This window comes from Nomascus leucogenys, chromosome 13 (assembly GCF_006542625.1).
Source record: "Nomascus leucogenys isolate Asia chromosome 13, Asia_NLE_v1, whole genome shotgun sequence".
Taxonomy (NCBI): Eukaryota; Metazoa; Chordata; class Mammalia; order Primates; family Hylobatidae; genus Nomascus; species Nomascus leucogenys.
Window position 1 is genome coordinate 105241311 of NC_044393.1, and position 12976 is coordinate 105254286.

Genomic DNA, 12976 nt, shown 5'->3' on the forward strand with positions numbered 1-12976 from the left:
AAATAGCGTATTTCCACTTCTGGAGCGCCAACGAAGCAAGAGCTAGCAAGGAAATAGGAAAATAAATAGAGTCCACAGCTCCGCTTCCGAAGGGCACGTGTCCCAGGACAGGTGTGCACCAGGCAGCCGGGCATGCGCTGACACCTGGCCATAGGTATTTTTGCCAACACTTCACACTGCGACTCCCCAGCAGCAGGCGCGGAGGTGGTGCTGACACCCACTTGAGACTCCGATTTTCACCCTCAGCTGCCAACCGCCGAGTAGACACCCTCCCCAACATTCCTACAAGCAAATGGTAATGCCGCGGGCATAACCCCCCAAAACGCGTGCACGCTGATCCAGTACAAAACCAATTTATTTTACATTCCATCGTGGGCGATGGGAGAAGCTAAATAATAATTTAGCATGCATACGTAGACGTTTCTTTTTATATATAAATACAATATACAAAAATAAAGACAGTACAGTTTTGAGATTTCCAGCAGTTTGAACGCTCGTGACATAATCCCCCGACCCCAGGGACGTATGCATAAACCCTTTTTTCTTTTTCCAAATACTCTGCAGAATGGCGGCTCCAGAGGCGGTTTCAAGTTTCAGAAGTCAGGTAACACTGTGGGTTTCCGCCTTCTTGGACGCGGGGAAAGGGGGAGACGGGAGGCTTCCCCTTGCGGAGAGTGGGTCGGTTCTTCTCACAGGCACTCGCGCCTCCCCCAACACCAACCAAAATTAATTTTAAAAGAACCAGAGTTCAAGTTTCAGCCCCCTGGGTCTCCCTCTCGCTGTTTCTTGAAGAGCAGGTGAGGCGCCCTTGCTTAAAAGGTAAGCGCCCAGGACCGGAGGCCGCGGCCGAATCCCTCCAGCCCCGGCCTGGGCGAAGGGTCCATGGGGCGGCGGCCGAGCCTGCTCTCGGGGCCGGGCCGGATGGGTGCGGGCGCCGGGGCCTCCGGGAGAAGCCGCCGGCCGGGGCGCTCCGTACCTGCTGGGCTGCGGGGCCCCTACTGGGGCGCGGACAGGTGGCCCGGCCGCGGGGGCGGCGAGTCGTCCTCCGAGGAGCAGTCGGAGGAGGCGGCGTGGACGCTGGCGCCGTTGCTGTAGGGGAAATGGTCCTCGTCGTCCTCGTCCTCGTCCTCCTCGGGGTCACTGTCCCTCAAGTCCCGCAGGCGGCGTCCGCTGCCCTTGTCCCCGGGCGCGGGCGGCCCCAGCAGCTCCTCTGCGCCCGGCTCCTCCGCGCCGCCCTTCCCCGCGCCCCCGCCGCCGCCCTTCTGTTTCTCCGCTTCCTGCGCCGCCTGCTCTTTGGCCTTTTTGCTGCGTTTCCATTTCATCCGCCGGTTCTGGAACCAAATCTTCACCTGCGGGCACAAGCGGGCGTGAGAAACCGGCCACCGCCACCCCAGGGCTTCCTGTCCCCGGAGTCCCCCGGCCGCGCGCGCCTGGGTCCCAGCGGGTCGTCCCTGGAATGGCCTCAGGGTGAGACGACTTAGAAGCGGAATGGGGAGGGGGCTCGTAGCTTCCTCCTCCCCCCAACCCCCCACTCAGCAGCAAACCCCAGAGCTGGGTTGGAGCTCCGTGGCAGCTAGGACTATGTCCCCAACGACCCAGGCCGGGGACTTTTCTACCCGCGACCTCCGTCTGCCGAGGAAGGGTCAGGGCAGCTGGCTACGTCGCGGTAAATCTCAGGATGTTCCCTCCTCTCTCCTGGAACAAAATTTCTCGAATGCGGCCTGGGGATCACCTTCTTCAGAATGAAAGGAGGGGTGGTTAAGTGCTGATTCTTGGGCCCCACCTGAAGCTACTGAATCGGCGCTCTGGGCTCCTTAGAGGAACCCGTGCGCCTGCCGTCTGAACCGTCGAGGCGCAGCATCAGATGCCTCAGACTGCCCGTGGGTCACAAGTGCAAAGGTTAACAGTGTCCCCTGGGAGGCCGGGATGCGTCGGGGGCGGGGAGGGCGCGCACCTGGGTCTCGGTGAGCATGAGCGAGGTGGCCACCTCGAAGCGCTTGGGCCGCGACAGGTACTTGTTGAGCTTGAACTGGTGCTCCAGCTCCAGCAGCTGCTGGCTGGTGAAGGCGGTGCGCGGCCGGCGGCACTTCCCCAGGAGGTTCGACTGCGCCTGGGCTGGGGACCAAAGGGCAGTGAGGCCTACAGCCCCTCCCGTTGCTGCTGGTACCACTACCCTCAAGGCTCCAGTGCCAAGGCCTGGCCCTGCAGAGGGCGGGGCTGTTCCCTCACTTATCAGTGCCCACTCCAAGGAATGCGGACTCGGGACCACCAAGTGGAAATGGGTAGTTTGGAGTTAATGAGACCAATTTTTATTTTTATTTTTGGCTGGGAGACGTCTGAGTGTCCCTGTTAAACAGGGCCCATCGCAGGAGGCTTCCTCTCCACAGGAGCCGGCTTTGGTAGCAGTGGATTGACCCAGAGGCAAGAGGAGAAGTGAGGCCAGTCGGGGGCCAGGAAGGGAGGTTCCGGGAAGCCCAGGAGTTCAAGGCTGCAGTGAGCTAGACTGCACCCCCGCACTGTACCCTGGGCGACACAGCAAGACCCCATCTCTCAATAAATAAAAAATAATAAAATAATAAAAGAAAGGAGCAGTGAGTGGTGAGAACCAAATCTCTCCCCCTCTTCTCACTGCGCCTTCCTAGAGATTCAGGCTCAGATCCAAACAGGTCTGGGAAGAGCTGGTCCTGCTGTTCCAGGTCTCCCTGCACTGCCTCCTTAAAACAGAAAAGGACGAGGAGGAGAAAAAGAAGAGGAAGGAAGGAAGGGAGAGAGGGAAAGAGGGAGGGAGGGAGAGAGGGAAAGAGGGAGGAAGGGAGGGAGGGAGGAAGGAAGGAAAGAAGGAAGGAAGAAAGGGAGGGAGGGAGGGAAGGGAGAGAGGAAGGAAGGAAGGAAGGAAGGAAAGAAGGAAGGAAGGGAGGGAGGGAGGGAGGGAAGGGAGAGAGGATGGGTGCAACAGGACCAAACCCAGGGTCCAAGTCTGTGTATTGATCAGGGACCCTCCCACCTTTCAAATGTTTTTCTTGGCATGCCCCCTCCTCAGGGTGCGGGCGGCAGGGGCAAGGCCTGGGGAGACTAGAAGCCTTTTCAGGACAATTCTCATTACGCAAATTACAGGCAGAGGTGCAGGCAGGATCCGGTTCTCTGTGTGTTCGAGGAGGCCTGCCCGGCTTTATTTACATAATTTCGCACGGTTACATCACAGAGAATTTTATGACCTCAAAACGAGACTTCCCTTGATTTCCCAGGAGCCTGACAAGTGTTGGACAATAAAAGAAAGAAAGCAAAGGAAAGAAAGGAGGCCAGCCCCAGGCCTGGATGAGGTCAGGTCCCCCGGGATGGGCAATTTGCTTTAGAGGATGGTCCACGCCCCCTGCTTTAGTCAAACAAGGCCCCGAATTCCCAACTTGACAATACATTAGAACTTTAATTAAAACACTGGCTCCGGAGGGACCATTTGGGAAATGCCATCCAACGGGCAGAGACAACCAATTAAAGAAACCAAACAGGTTTTCCCCGTGACCAGCGAGGAGGACTTCTCAGAACACATTCTGCCGTCTTTGGCGCGGTTATGCCTGCCCTTTTGGATTGCCAGCTGCAGGATCCTCTTCTGAACTTAAAGCTGGCTGTGTTTAAAATTTGGCCAACTCTAGGTCAACATTTGGAATCAGAAATAGGCAAGGTGTCTCACTTTCATAAATTTTCTGAGTGACCTTGGGCTCCACGAAGCTCCAGAAAGCGGCCCCAGGAGGCCTAGGACCACAGGCCCTGGGCTGGCCAGCCCCCTCCGTGGGCGACTTAGCGTCCTTGGCTCTGGGAAATGCAGGTCATATTGGTGGCTTTCTATCAGAAGGGCTGGGCCCTGGGTTGGCAGCCAGGCCCAGGAGGGCACCCTGGGTTTAAGCCCAGGCTGGCAGGGGATTCGCAGACGCAGACGTGTCTGGGGTGAGGGACAGCTTTCCCTCCTCCAGCCGGAGTCAGTAGGGCTGACTCTCCCAGGTGAAGGATGGGTGGCCACTGGGGCCTTCTTGGAGCTGAGCTAGGAAAGCCTGGGGCGGCTGTGGGCAAACAGCGTTCTGCAGGGATTTTTCTCACCCCCTTGTGACTTCTCCAGCCTCTGGGGTCCTAGGTTTTCTCTGTTTAGTCACAACCACAGCTTCCAGCAAAGGAATCTGAATTCTGGAGTGTTTATTTCTGTTTTCTTTTTTGCTTTTCCCCTGCTCTGCCTGCATCTCCCCAGTCTAAACAAATCCACTCAGACAGAAACAATGGGGTCTCTTTGTTTGGGTGTTCGGCGGCTGAAAGCGTTGAGCCATATACATCTGCGCGGCCCGACTCAAAAGTAGCTGACCCCGATGGGGCGAGCGGGCAGAGCCAGAGCCCCGGAGCCCCAGCCTGGAGAGTCCGCGTGTGCCAGGAAAGCCTGAGAGGCCCAGGCCTCTGGCGAGGTGTCCCGCCCGGATGGAGAGGAAGCTGCCCGAAGCCCAGTGGCTCTGGGCTGGGGGGAACAGGAGCTCCCTCGGCCCCACCTTGGAGGGACATTCGTTACCTTGTTGGGCGCCCAGGATTCCAGGCCAGGCACCTACTGTTTAGAGTCCCCACATAGCTGGTTCAAGCCAGGCCACCTGCCTCGGCCATCGCACCCCGGATCCAACGCCCTTCCAGAGGAGGGCAGCGCCCTGGGAAGAGCCGGGGGTTCCCTGGGCCCTGGCCTTGCCTCCCCGGGCCTCCAAAGCCCATTTCTCTTGTTTGCTGCTCCTGAAGCACTTCCTCTCCCTAGAGGGGCCGCGGGTCTAATGCCCGAATGGGGGACCCGGCCCAAGTTCCTTTCCCAGGTGATAAGCCCTGACCCCCATTCCCGGGCCTGCCTAATTCAGGGCGCTCTCGGCTAGCCTTCCCCCGGCGACTTCCTTCTCCTGCAGCCTTCAGGTTAATCATTAGATCTCAGTCTCACACCTCCAACTGCCCCTTCCCGTTAAGAGAGAAAGAGAAGGCAAGGCCTGCGCATGGCCGTTTTAATAATTCGCTGCCCGCCTCACGCCTGGGGGGTCCGGGCGAGTCCTCGCAGGCCCGGGGCAGAGCCGAAGCGGCTTTGCAGCTCTTCCCCCGCTCGCTGGGAGCCAAGCGCAGAGAGGGGCAGGCGGTGCCGGGTGGAGGATGCGCGAGGCCCTCCCGCCACGCGCATCCACGGGGGCCGCCGGGTACTCACAGTTAAAGTCGGGCATCTTAGGCAGGATCATGCCCGCGGTGGACGCGCGCAGCCACTGGTCCAGCTGGAAGGTGCCGGCGCCCAGCTTGATGGGGTCGGCGGGGTGCGCTGGGTGCGCGCCTTGCACCTGCGGGTATGAGTAGGAGAGCGCCGGATGCTGGCCCGCCAGCGCAGCCGCCGCCGCCGCCGCGGAGTAGCCGTAGACCGGGTGGCCGTAGAGCGCCGCCTGCGCCGGGAGGCCCGCGCCGCCCTGCGCACCCCCCGGGTGCAGCCCCAGCGCCAGGCCCCCGGCGGCGGCGGCGGCGGCGGCGGCGGCGGCGGCAGCAGCGGCCGCTGCGCCCGGATGCGCGTGGTGGTGGGGCCCCCCGTGCCCGCCGCCCGTGCTGCCGCCGCCGCCGCCCGCGCCCAGGAAGCCCGGCTTGGGCAGCAGCGCGCAGTGCGCGGCCAGCAGGCGCGGCGGCGACGGGCTCTCGGCGCGCAGGCGGTCGGCGGGCGCAGCCGGCGGCTCCGAGGACGCGGGGCTGCAGCTGCCGCTAGTCCCGCCGTTCGCCCCGCCGCCGCCGCCACCTCCGGTGCCAGATGCGGCGGCGGCGAGCGACGTGACCAAGGCCAGCGGCGCGCTCTGCGCAGAGGCGGCTCGCGGGGGGTCCACCGCCAGCAGGGCGTCGATGCGGAAATTTTTGGATTTTTCCATCGGCTCGTTTGGGGCTGGCGCTCAGGGCCCGGTGGCGGGCGACGCGGCCGTGTGCGGGCTCGCGGAGTCAGTGCGTGTGGTGCAAGCCCGGGGGCTCGGTATTGTTATGGTGGTTATTTGCCAATAATCAAAGTCGCCGCCGGAAACTCAGCCGAGGGTGACCATGGTCCCGGCGCCTCCTCCGTGCGGGCCCCGCCCCGGGCCGCGCTCGCACAAACTCCCACGCGAGTGCTTCCCCGCGTCCGGGCCGGGGAGCCCGGTTCTCTGTGCTCCAGCCCTCAGGCGACCGCGCCGAGGCCGCTGGCGCCGTGGTGGGGACCCGCGCCCCTCCGCGCACTTGAAGCTCAGCGCGGCTTCCGATTGGCGCGCGCAGCAGGGGCCCGGGGAGGGCCGCGGGCTCCTCCATTGGCCGAGGGGCGCACCTGTCACCGTTCCGGCCGCCCGCCGCCCCGCCCCCGCGCCGCGAGGTCCTAAGCAGCCCGGGCTGTTGCGCGGCGCTGGCGGGCGGGGACACCGCCGGGGAGTGGATACTCCGAGGCTCAACCTGGGGCCTCTGCCCGCCCTCCGCTGGGTGCGGAGCCGGACGGCGGGCACTGGCAACCCCCGGGCCCCTGGAGAGCCCCGCGGCGGCCCAAGACCCGCTCCCAAGACTACCTGGCCCCCTCCGGACTTGGTTGGTCCCTGGAGCCAGCTGCGCGCGTCCTCTCCGGCCTCCTTGTCTGCGCTGGAGTGGGTCCACGTCTGCCTTGCGGAGCGCGGTGGTTTCATGCTTCTGAGCGCCCACGCTGCGCGCAGACCTGGCCGCTCTGCGAGGCGACGGCAGCGCACTGAAGACTGTGGTGTTTCCCAAGCCCTCCCTGCTCCCGGGTCTCCAGGGCGCAGCAGGGGAGGGTTTTGTCCCCGTGGCCAAAGCTCTGCAGGTCGAACCTTATCTGCTCTGGGAAGGCCCCGCATTTTCAGGTGTGTGTGCGGGGGCGTGGGGGTGTAAACGCGCATGTGAGTGTGAGTTTGGCCTCCACGACTCCTCTCTGGGAGCCCCTGCCCCAGTCAAGCCGGAGACGGTAGATCTGGGCGCTCTGGCCTGCAGAACCCCAGCCGGCTTGCAGACGTCACCCACGTGCCTGCTCAGTGGAGCGGGTCCTCGGTGACAAAGCTCTTCCTCGCTGCCGAGGGATGCCCGTGGGCTTGCGGGAGTCGACGCCCACACATCTCGGCCCTGAAAAACCCGTAGGGCCCGGCATCCTTCGAAAGCCCTGCCGCTGCGACCCCCGGCCAGTCCCCGGGCAGGAGCGGGGAAAGGCTATCTCTCTCGTGCTGCCAGGGCCTCCTGGGAAGTGGAGAGGAAAGGGCTTCCCGTGAGTGAGCGAGGCACGGAGTGAGCATCCAGTTCTCACCCCCTCCCCCACACGCACACTTCAAATATTTACAGTGAAACCACTTCCAAGGGCGTTTTTGAAGCTGAAAGAATCAACACGGGGGTCGGGAAGTCAAGCGGCATCAACACCAGGCTTTGTCAATAGCGCCATTAGACCCAGTTATCTTCCCCAGCAAGCGTGAGAACCGGGAGGGAGTTCCAGGTTCCAGGGCTTCCTATGTAGGTGAGAGGCGAATAAAGGACCGGAAGGGGCTGTGGAGAGGGGAGAGAGCCAAAGAGAAACTCAGTGCCAGGTAAACTTCAAAATTAGCAGGCCAGGTTGCTACAACAGGGATTTTTAAAAAGGCAAATATAGAGACCTTGCCCCTTCTCCTCAAAAGGCTTTTTACCTAGGCGAGAGTTGATGAGAGTGACTTTGTTGGCACGAGTGGTATCGTTTTCATTATAACACAGGGTAGTTCCCAGATGCACAGGACTGGTTGGAAGGTTAGGAGGATGGCAATGGATGAGTGACAGCAACTTGGAGTAAATGTGATCTGGCTTTGCAGAGCCGACCACTGGTCAAAAGAAATCGCGAGCATTCACATGGAGTTTGTCGTGCCTTTAGATAGATGTCTTTGTGGTGACAAAAATGCATTTCTGCCTCTAACTGGAGAGAGGGAAACGCTTGCATTTCTTGAACACCTACTATGTGCTATGAGCTTTCTACAATTCTCATCCTTAATCTTCACTATGACACGAGAAGGAAGATTTTTATCATCTCCATTTTCTTTTCTTTTCTTTCTTTCTTTTTTATTTTTTATTTTTAGTAGAGAGGGGGTTTCACCGTGTTAGCCAGGATGGTCTTGATAGCCTGACCTCGTGATCCGCCCACCTCGGCCTCCCAAAGTGCTGGGATTACAGGAGTGAGCCACCGCGCCAGGCACCCCCCAACTTTTTTTTTTTTTTTTTTTTTGAGATGGAGTTTTGTTCTTGTTGCCCAGGGTGGAGTGCAGTGGCACAATCATGGCTCACTGCAACCTCCATCTCCCAGATTCAAGCGATTCTTCTGCCTCAGCCTCCCTAGTAGCTGAGATTACAAGCATGTGCCACCAGGACAGGCTAATTTTTGTATTTTTAGTAGAGATGGGGTTTCACCATGTTGGTCAGGTTGGTCTCGAACTCCCGACCTCAGGTGATACACCCACTTCGGCCTCCCAAAGCGGTGGGATTACAGGCATGAGCAACTGCGCCCGGCCTATCATCTCCATTTTCTAGACTACAAGTTCAGAGAGTTTGGGATCCTTGTTCCCAGCAGACAGTTCGGCCTTAGAGCTGGGAGTGGGACCAGGTCTGATTGCAGAGGCCACACTGTTCCCACCCTGCTGCCCTCAAAGCTCTCAGGTACACCTAGCCCTGAGTCCCCATCCCATCTGTTCCTTTTTCGGGAGGGAAGGATTGTAAAGGAGACCAGAGATTCTTAGCCACCTGTCCCAGGCAGGAAGCCCTGGCTGTGACTCTGCCTCCCCAGGGTAGAGAACACAGCCTTGGCCTCCTCCTCCTCCAGCGGTTTGGTGCCAAGGCTGACTTGCCTTTCTCTTCTCATCACCCCCATCTGCTGGGGGCAGATTGCTTGGTCCTGAGGTCAATGATTTAGGAAGCTGGGGGAAGGGAGTGGCTGCAGAAGAAATCTCCCACGATGGACCTTGGAGAAGATGCTGTTCCTCTCTCCAACCAAAAACCCACACTGCCAGGGTGATTTTAGTTGGTGATGGGGTGTGTAGTCCAGACTCCTGACATCAGCCATCTCCGTCAACAAAACACGGTGGGTGTTTTCTGGCTTTTTTTTTTTTTTTTAACTCCTAGAGGAATTAATTTCACCCCTTTTTGTTCTGCAATAACCATGGTCCAAAACCTCTTCACACCCTGTCTCATGTTTCTGTTCTGCCTGAGACCTGCTGAGGATACCTCCCTGGAAACACAGACAGGACAACATGTGTGCAGGTCCTTCAGGTGTCTGTACCACCTGTGGGGCTGTGCAAGGCTGTCCGAGGAGGCCTAGCATAGCAGCCCTGCATCCCATCCGGACCGCCTCTCTAGCTGAGGTGCCATTTCAGGAGTCTGAAGCTCCTTGATGGATTTGTTTCTTTGTCTACAGAAGCAGGGGTTGGACCAAATGGACTCTAAGGAGCTACAGGGCCTTAAAATGATCAGATGTTCTGCTTATGTTTAAGAATACATTAATATAAAATGGAGGTTCTCTGTTAAGTTGCATGGAGAGAGGCAGGTGTGGGGGAGAGAGGGAGCTATCTGGGAAGTGTGGATCTTTGTGTGGTTTACAATGTGTGAGGCGGAGCCTGCTGGGTCTCTTCCTGTTCCCGGTATCTGTATTGATCCAGCCCAGCTGGCTTTGGGGCAGTCTGGAGCTGGGCTTGGGTCTTGGGAAGGGCCACAAAGAGAGATCAAAGGTCTGATCCTAGTAGTGCTACCAAACCTGAGTCTCCAGGTGAGTTTTCTCTCCAGCGGCCCCAGGGGCAGAACTCAGCCCTGGAGAGTTCTCCCTAGAACTCTTGGTTTCTCAAGACAGGCAGAGAGGGCTTGATGCACCCTAATCAACTGGCTCCCGCCACAGCTCCTCCCTGCCCAGCGCAGGTGCCTGCTTTCTGCAGGCCTCCTGTTAAGGAACTGAAGAGTGCCTGCAGCTGCCCTTCATTCCACTACTTGGGAAGGAGATGGTGATTTCTACAAACCATTGCAAAAGAAAACGCCGTTGTAGTCTGTGTCTATTTACATCTGGACTTACACACACAATGGGGAACCCGTGAGGACTGGGGAAAAAACCTGTACATTCACATATTCACAAGATGTGAGGCAGGTGTCATGCATTTATTTATCATTTAGATGTTGCTTTTTTCCCATATGAAATGGAGCAGGTGCCTGGAAGGGCACTCGGTGGCTGAAGGAGGGGGCAGATCTTGCGTTTCCAAAACTGAAGCCCAGGGCCAACAGAGAGGACTTGGCTGCAGAGGGGCCCAGGCACATTAGTCCTGTCCTGCTGAAGCCATGTGGTCTTCGGGGACTCACGCAGTTCCGTTTCAATGTAAACTGTCAAGGCTTTCTTCAGGAAACAGGCATGAAGATGCCGTGTAACTGGCCAGAGGGACCTAAGCACGAGTTTGAGATGGGACTTGCCCCTGGCACAGGAAGTAGCTTAGTTAGGCTGGAGTGGAAGCCGGGACGGTCAGAGCAGGAACTGCTGGGAGATGCTCCAACCTCCTTCCTGGAGCTTAGAGGGAAGGAGGATCTGCGGAGAGGGCCTAGGCCCACCGGAGCTGGGGGCATCTGCTCAGGTCCCCGCACCAACCCCAGCACCTTCAGAGCCATGGGGGCCAAAGGCATCAAGTCATGAGTGCTGTCCTTTGATCTGCTGACCTCCTCTATGGCTCCTGGGAGCTGGGCCTTAAAGGAGTCTGGAAAGGGTGGGCCCAGCATTAGCAACCCAAAGACCTGCCACTCAAACCCTCAAACCGAGGCGGGGCCTGAGGTGGGCCCAGGTCCGCTGTGTGCCCCACTCTATGGGTTTTCTCCCTCAGCCCCTCCTCCTCAGCCTCTCCCTGCAACCTGGATTTCCTGTTGCCATTTTAGAGGGCACCCTCACCCCGACTCCTCTCGCACGGCCAGCACCACCCAGGCTGCACTGGCCATGTGAGCCCCCCAGAACACCCCGAGTCACTGGCTTGACCCTCTCCTCTGAGCCCAGCCCTGGCTGCAAACAACCAGCCCCTACCAGGGGGCTTGGCGAGAAGTTAGGGAGATGCCACAGGATTTAGACAAAAATCTCCGCCTCCTTCCAGACCTTGGGCAGCCTCCCAGCTTCCCTGGACCCTGAAGGAAAGGGACAGGCCTGGCCACCCTGGGCTCAGCCGCTGGCCCAGGTCTCCTTCTGACACAAGGTGAAATCCTTTCCAGCCTCTTCGAAGCTTCTTGTGTCATAAAGAGAAACAAACCTTGAGAGGGAAGGGAGGCTCCTTTGAGCCCCTTTCATTGTTTTGGGGGGAATGACAATCCTCCACAGAAATGAAAGCCTTCTCTGGAGTCTTTTTTCTTTGCTACAAACATTTTATTTTGTTTTATTTTATTCCATATTCACGCAGGGCCCTCTGCAGACTGTCGGCAGAAACAAGGTAGACACCAAACACATGCATAAGCTGGACTTTTCCCAGAATGTTGCAACAGAACTACCCTCCAGATAGACACCAGCCTGCGGGCCACAGTGCTACGTGAGTCTTGCAAAGAGGAGATCTTTACGGCGAGGCTGAGAGCGCTGCCTGTGTGCTTTACCAGAGCCCAGCCTCCAGCCTCCATGGAAAATGTGTTTTGGAATCAACACTCTTTCCAAAGGCCCCACACTGCTCTCTGGTAGCACTGGCCTGGGCGCCCAGGCACCCCTTTAGAACCCACCTGTTCCCCCCACCCATGCTAGCGGAAGGAGGAGAGGGTTACACTGACAGATACCCGCAGCTCTGCAACCCCGGAACAACGCAGACAACATACAACTCGACAGAGGCACAGAAGGTGGCGTCCATCGCGCCTGGATGGTGACTGCTGCCCTGCGGGCTGCTGGTGGGTGAAACACGCAGGGAAGAAGCACAAATACACACACAGATGCGCCTCAGGGACATTTGAATGCTTCAGTGTGTGAATTTTGTAGCGCGTTCTGACTCGAAATTATGGCTGAACACTGGCACACTAATGTCCAAGTCCGTGCTGGATAATGGCAGGAAGTCTGCGCTAATTGGTCTATTTAGTAGTTGCTGAGGTGGCAAAAGCTGCAGCTGCTGGCGGCTGAAAGAGAGAGAGAGACACCTCCTCTTAGGCCACTTCCCAGAGCTGTGGCAGTGGGGGAGGGGGGATTCCCCAGGATGGGCTTCTGTGGTCAAGTTCACCTCTTGCAACCCTGCCTAAGCCTCTTCTCACAGGTGCACACATTCAAGGCCTGAAGAGCCCTCCCCGCCCCCAACAGTGTTCATGTCCCGGGCTGGGGGCCCGCCTGGGAGGGGCTCTATATGCCGGTGGGACCTGGCTGCTTTGCCTCGCATTCTTCCCACTCTTCTCCTTTCCTAGGGCAGCTTTTCTCCCTGCACCCCGTCTCTCTCCCCTTTGCTTTCTAACTGGGTTGGGAGGCTAATCTGTCAAGAACCCGCTGCTTAGCCGGTGCAGTGGCACGTGCCTGTGGTCCCAGCTACTTGGGAGGCTGGGACAAGAGAATTGCTTGAGCCCAGGGGTAGAGGTGAGGCTGCAGTGAGCTAGGATTGCACCATGGCACTCCAGCCTGGGCCACAGAGCAAGACTGTCTGAAAAAAAGAACCTGCTGCCCACCTCACCATTTGAGCTGGGATATTTTACCAGAGAGAATGTGGACATGGAGAAGCCACCATCACACACAGAGTAAGGGTGTGTGGGGTGGGGGCAGATTTAAGATGGACTCTGGACAGTTCCCGAGCCACTAGAGTGCCCATCCCTGCCAGGAGGCCCCAGATGCTCAGGGGTTTCAGCGGCCTTCTCCTGCAGCCTCAGCCAGTGCTTACACCACACCTGGGAGCAGCACGGGCCGCCCTCTGCCTCACCGAGGGGCAAACCGGCTGAGGACCCAGGCACGAAGAGTGCCACCGGCTCTGACTGCAAGCCCTGTAGACCAGGGCTGCGTCCATAATCAGGGTTG

The 12976-nt window shown here is 58.7% G+C and overlaps 2 protein-coding genes across 2 annotated transcripts; one reads left to right on the plus strand and one right to left on the minus strand.

Moving 5' to 3' along the window:
- Window positions 1-336: 336 nt before the first annotated feature.
- Window positions 337-6213, minus strand: MNX1 (motor neuron and pancreas homeobox 1). Its single transcript, XM_030825987.1, has 3 exons — window positions 5207-6213; window positions 1955-2115; window positions 337-1349 (listed from the first exon to the last, which is right to left on the minus strand). The coding sequence occupies exons 1-3, from the start codon at window positions 5898-5900 to the stop codon at window positions 996-998; spliced, it is 1209 nt and encodes a 402-aa protein (XP_030681847.1). The 5' UTR covers window positions 5901-6213; the 3' UTR covers window positions 337-995.
- On the plus strand, window positions 6064-11933 carry LOC105740742 (translation initiation factor IF-2-like). Its single transcript, XM_012512088.2, has 2 exons — window positions 6064-6860; window positions 11399-11933. The coding sequence occupies exons 1-2, from the start codon at window positions 6064-6066 to the stop codon at window positions 11505-11507; spliced, it is 906 nt and encodes a 301-aa protein (XP_012367542.1). The 3' UTR covers window positions 11508-11933.
- Window positions 11934-12976: the final 1043 nt, after the last annotated feature.

Coding starts and splice junctions, on each gene's coding strand:
- LOC105740742 (XM_012512088.2), top strand. CDS start 6,064: ATGGTCCCGGCGCCTCCTCCGTGCGGGCCCCGCCCCGGGCCGCGCTCG. Junction 6,861..11,398: donor GGAAGGCCCCGCATTTTCAG/GTGTGTGTGCGG, acceptor ATTTTATTCCAT/ATTCACGCAGGGCCCTCTGC.
- MNX1 (XM_030825987.1), bottom strand. CDS start 5,900: ATGGAAAAATCCAAAAATTTCCGCATCGACGCCCTGCTGGCGGTGGAC. Junction 2,116..5,206: donor TAAGATGCCCGACTTTAACT/GTGAGTACCCGG, acceptor TTTGGTCCCCAG/CCCAGGCGCAGTCGAACCTC. Junction 1,350..1,954: donor TCATGCTCACCGAGACCCAG/GTGCGCGCCCTC, acceptor TTGTGCCCGCAG/GTGAAGATTTGGTTCCAGAA.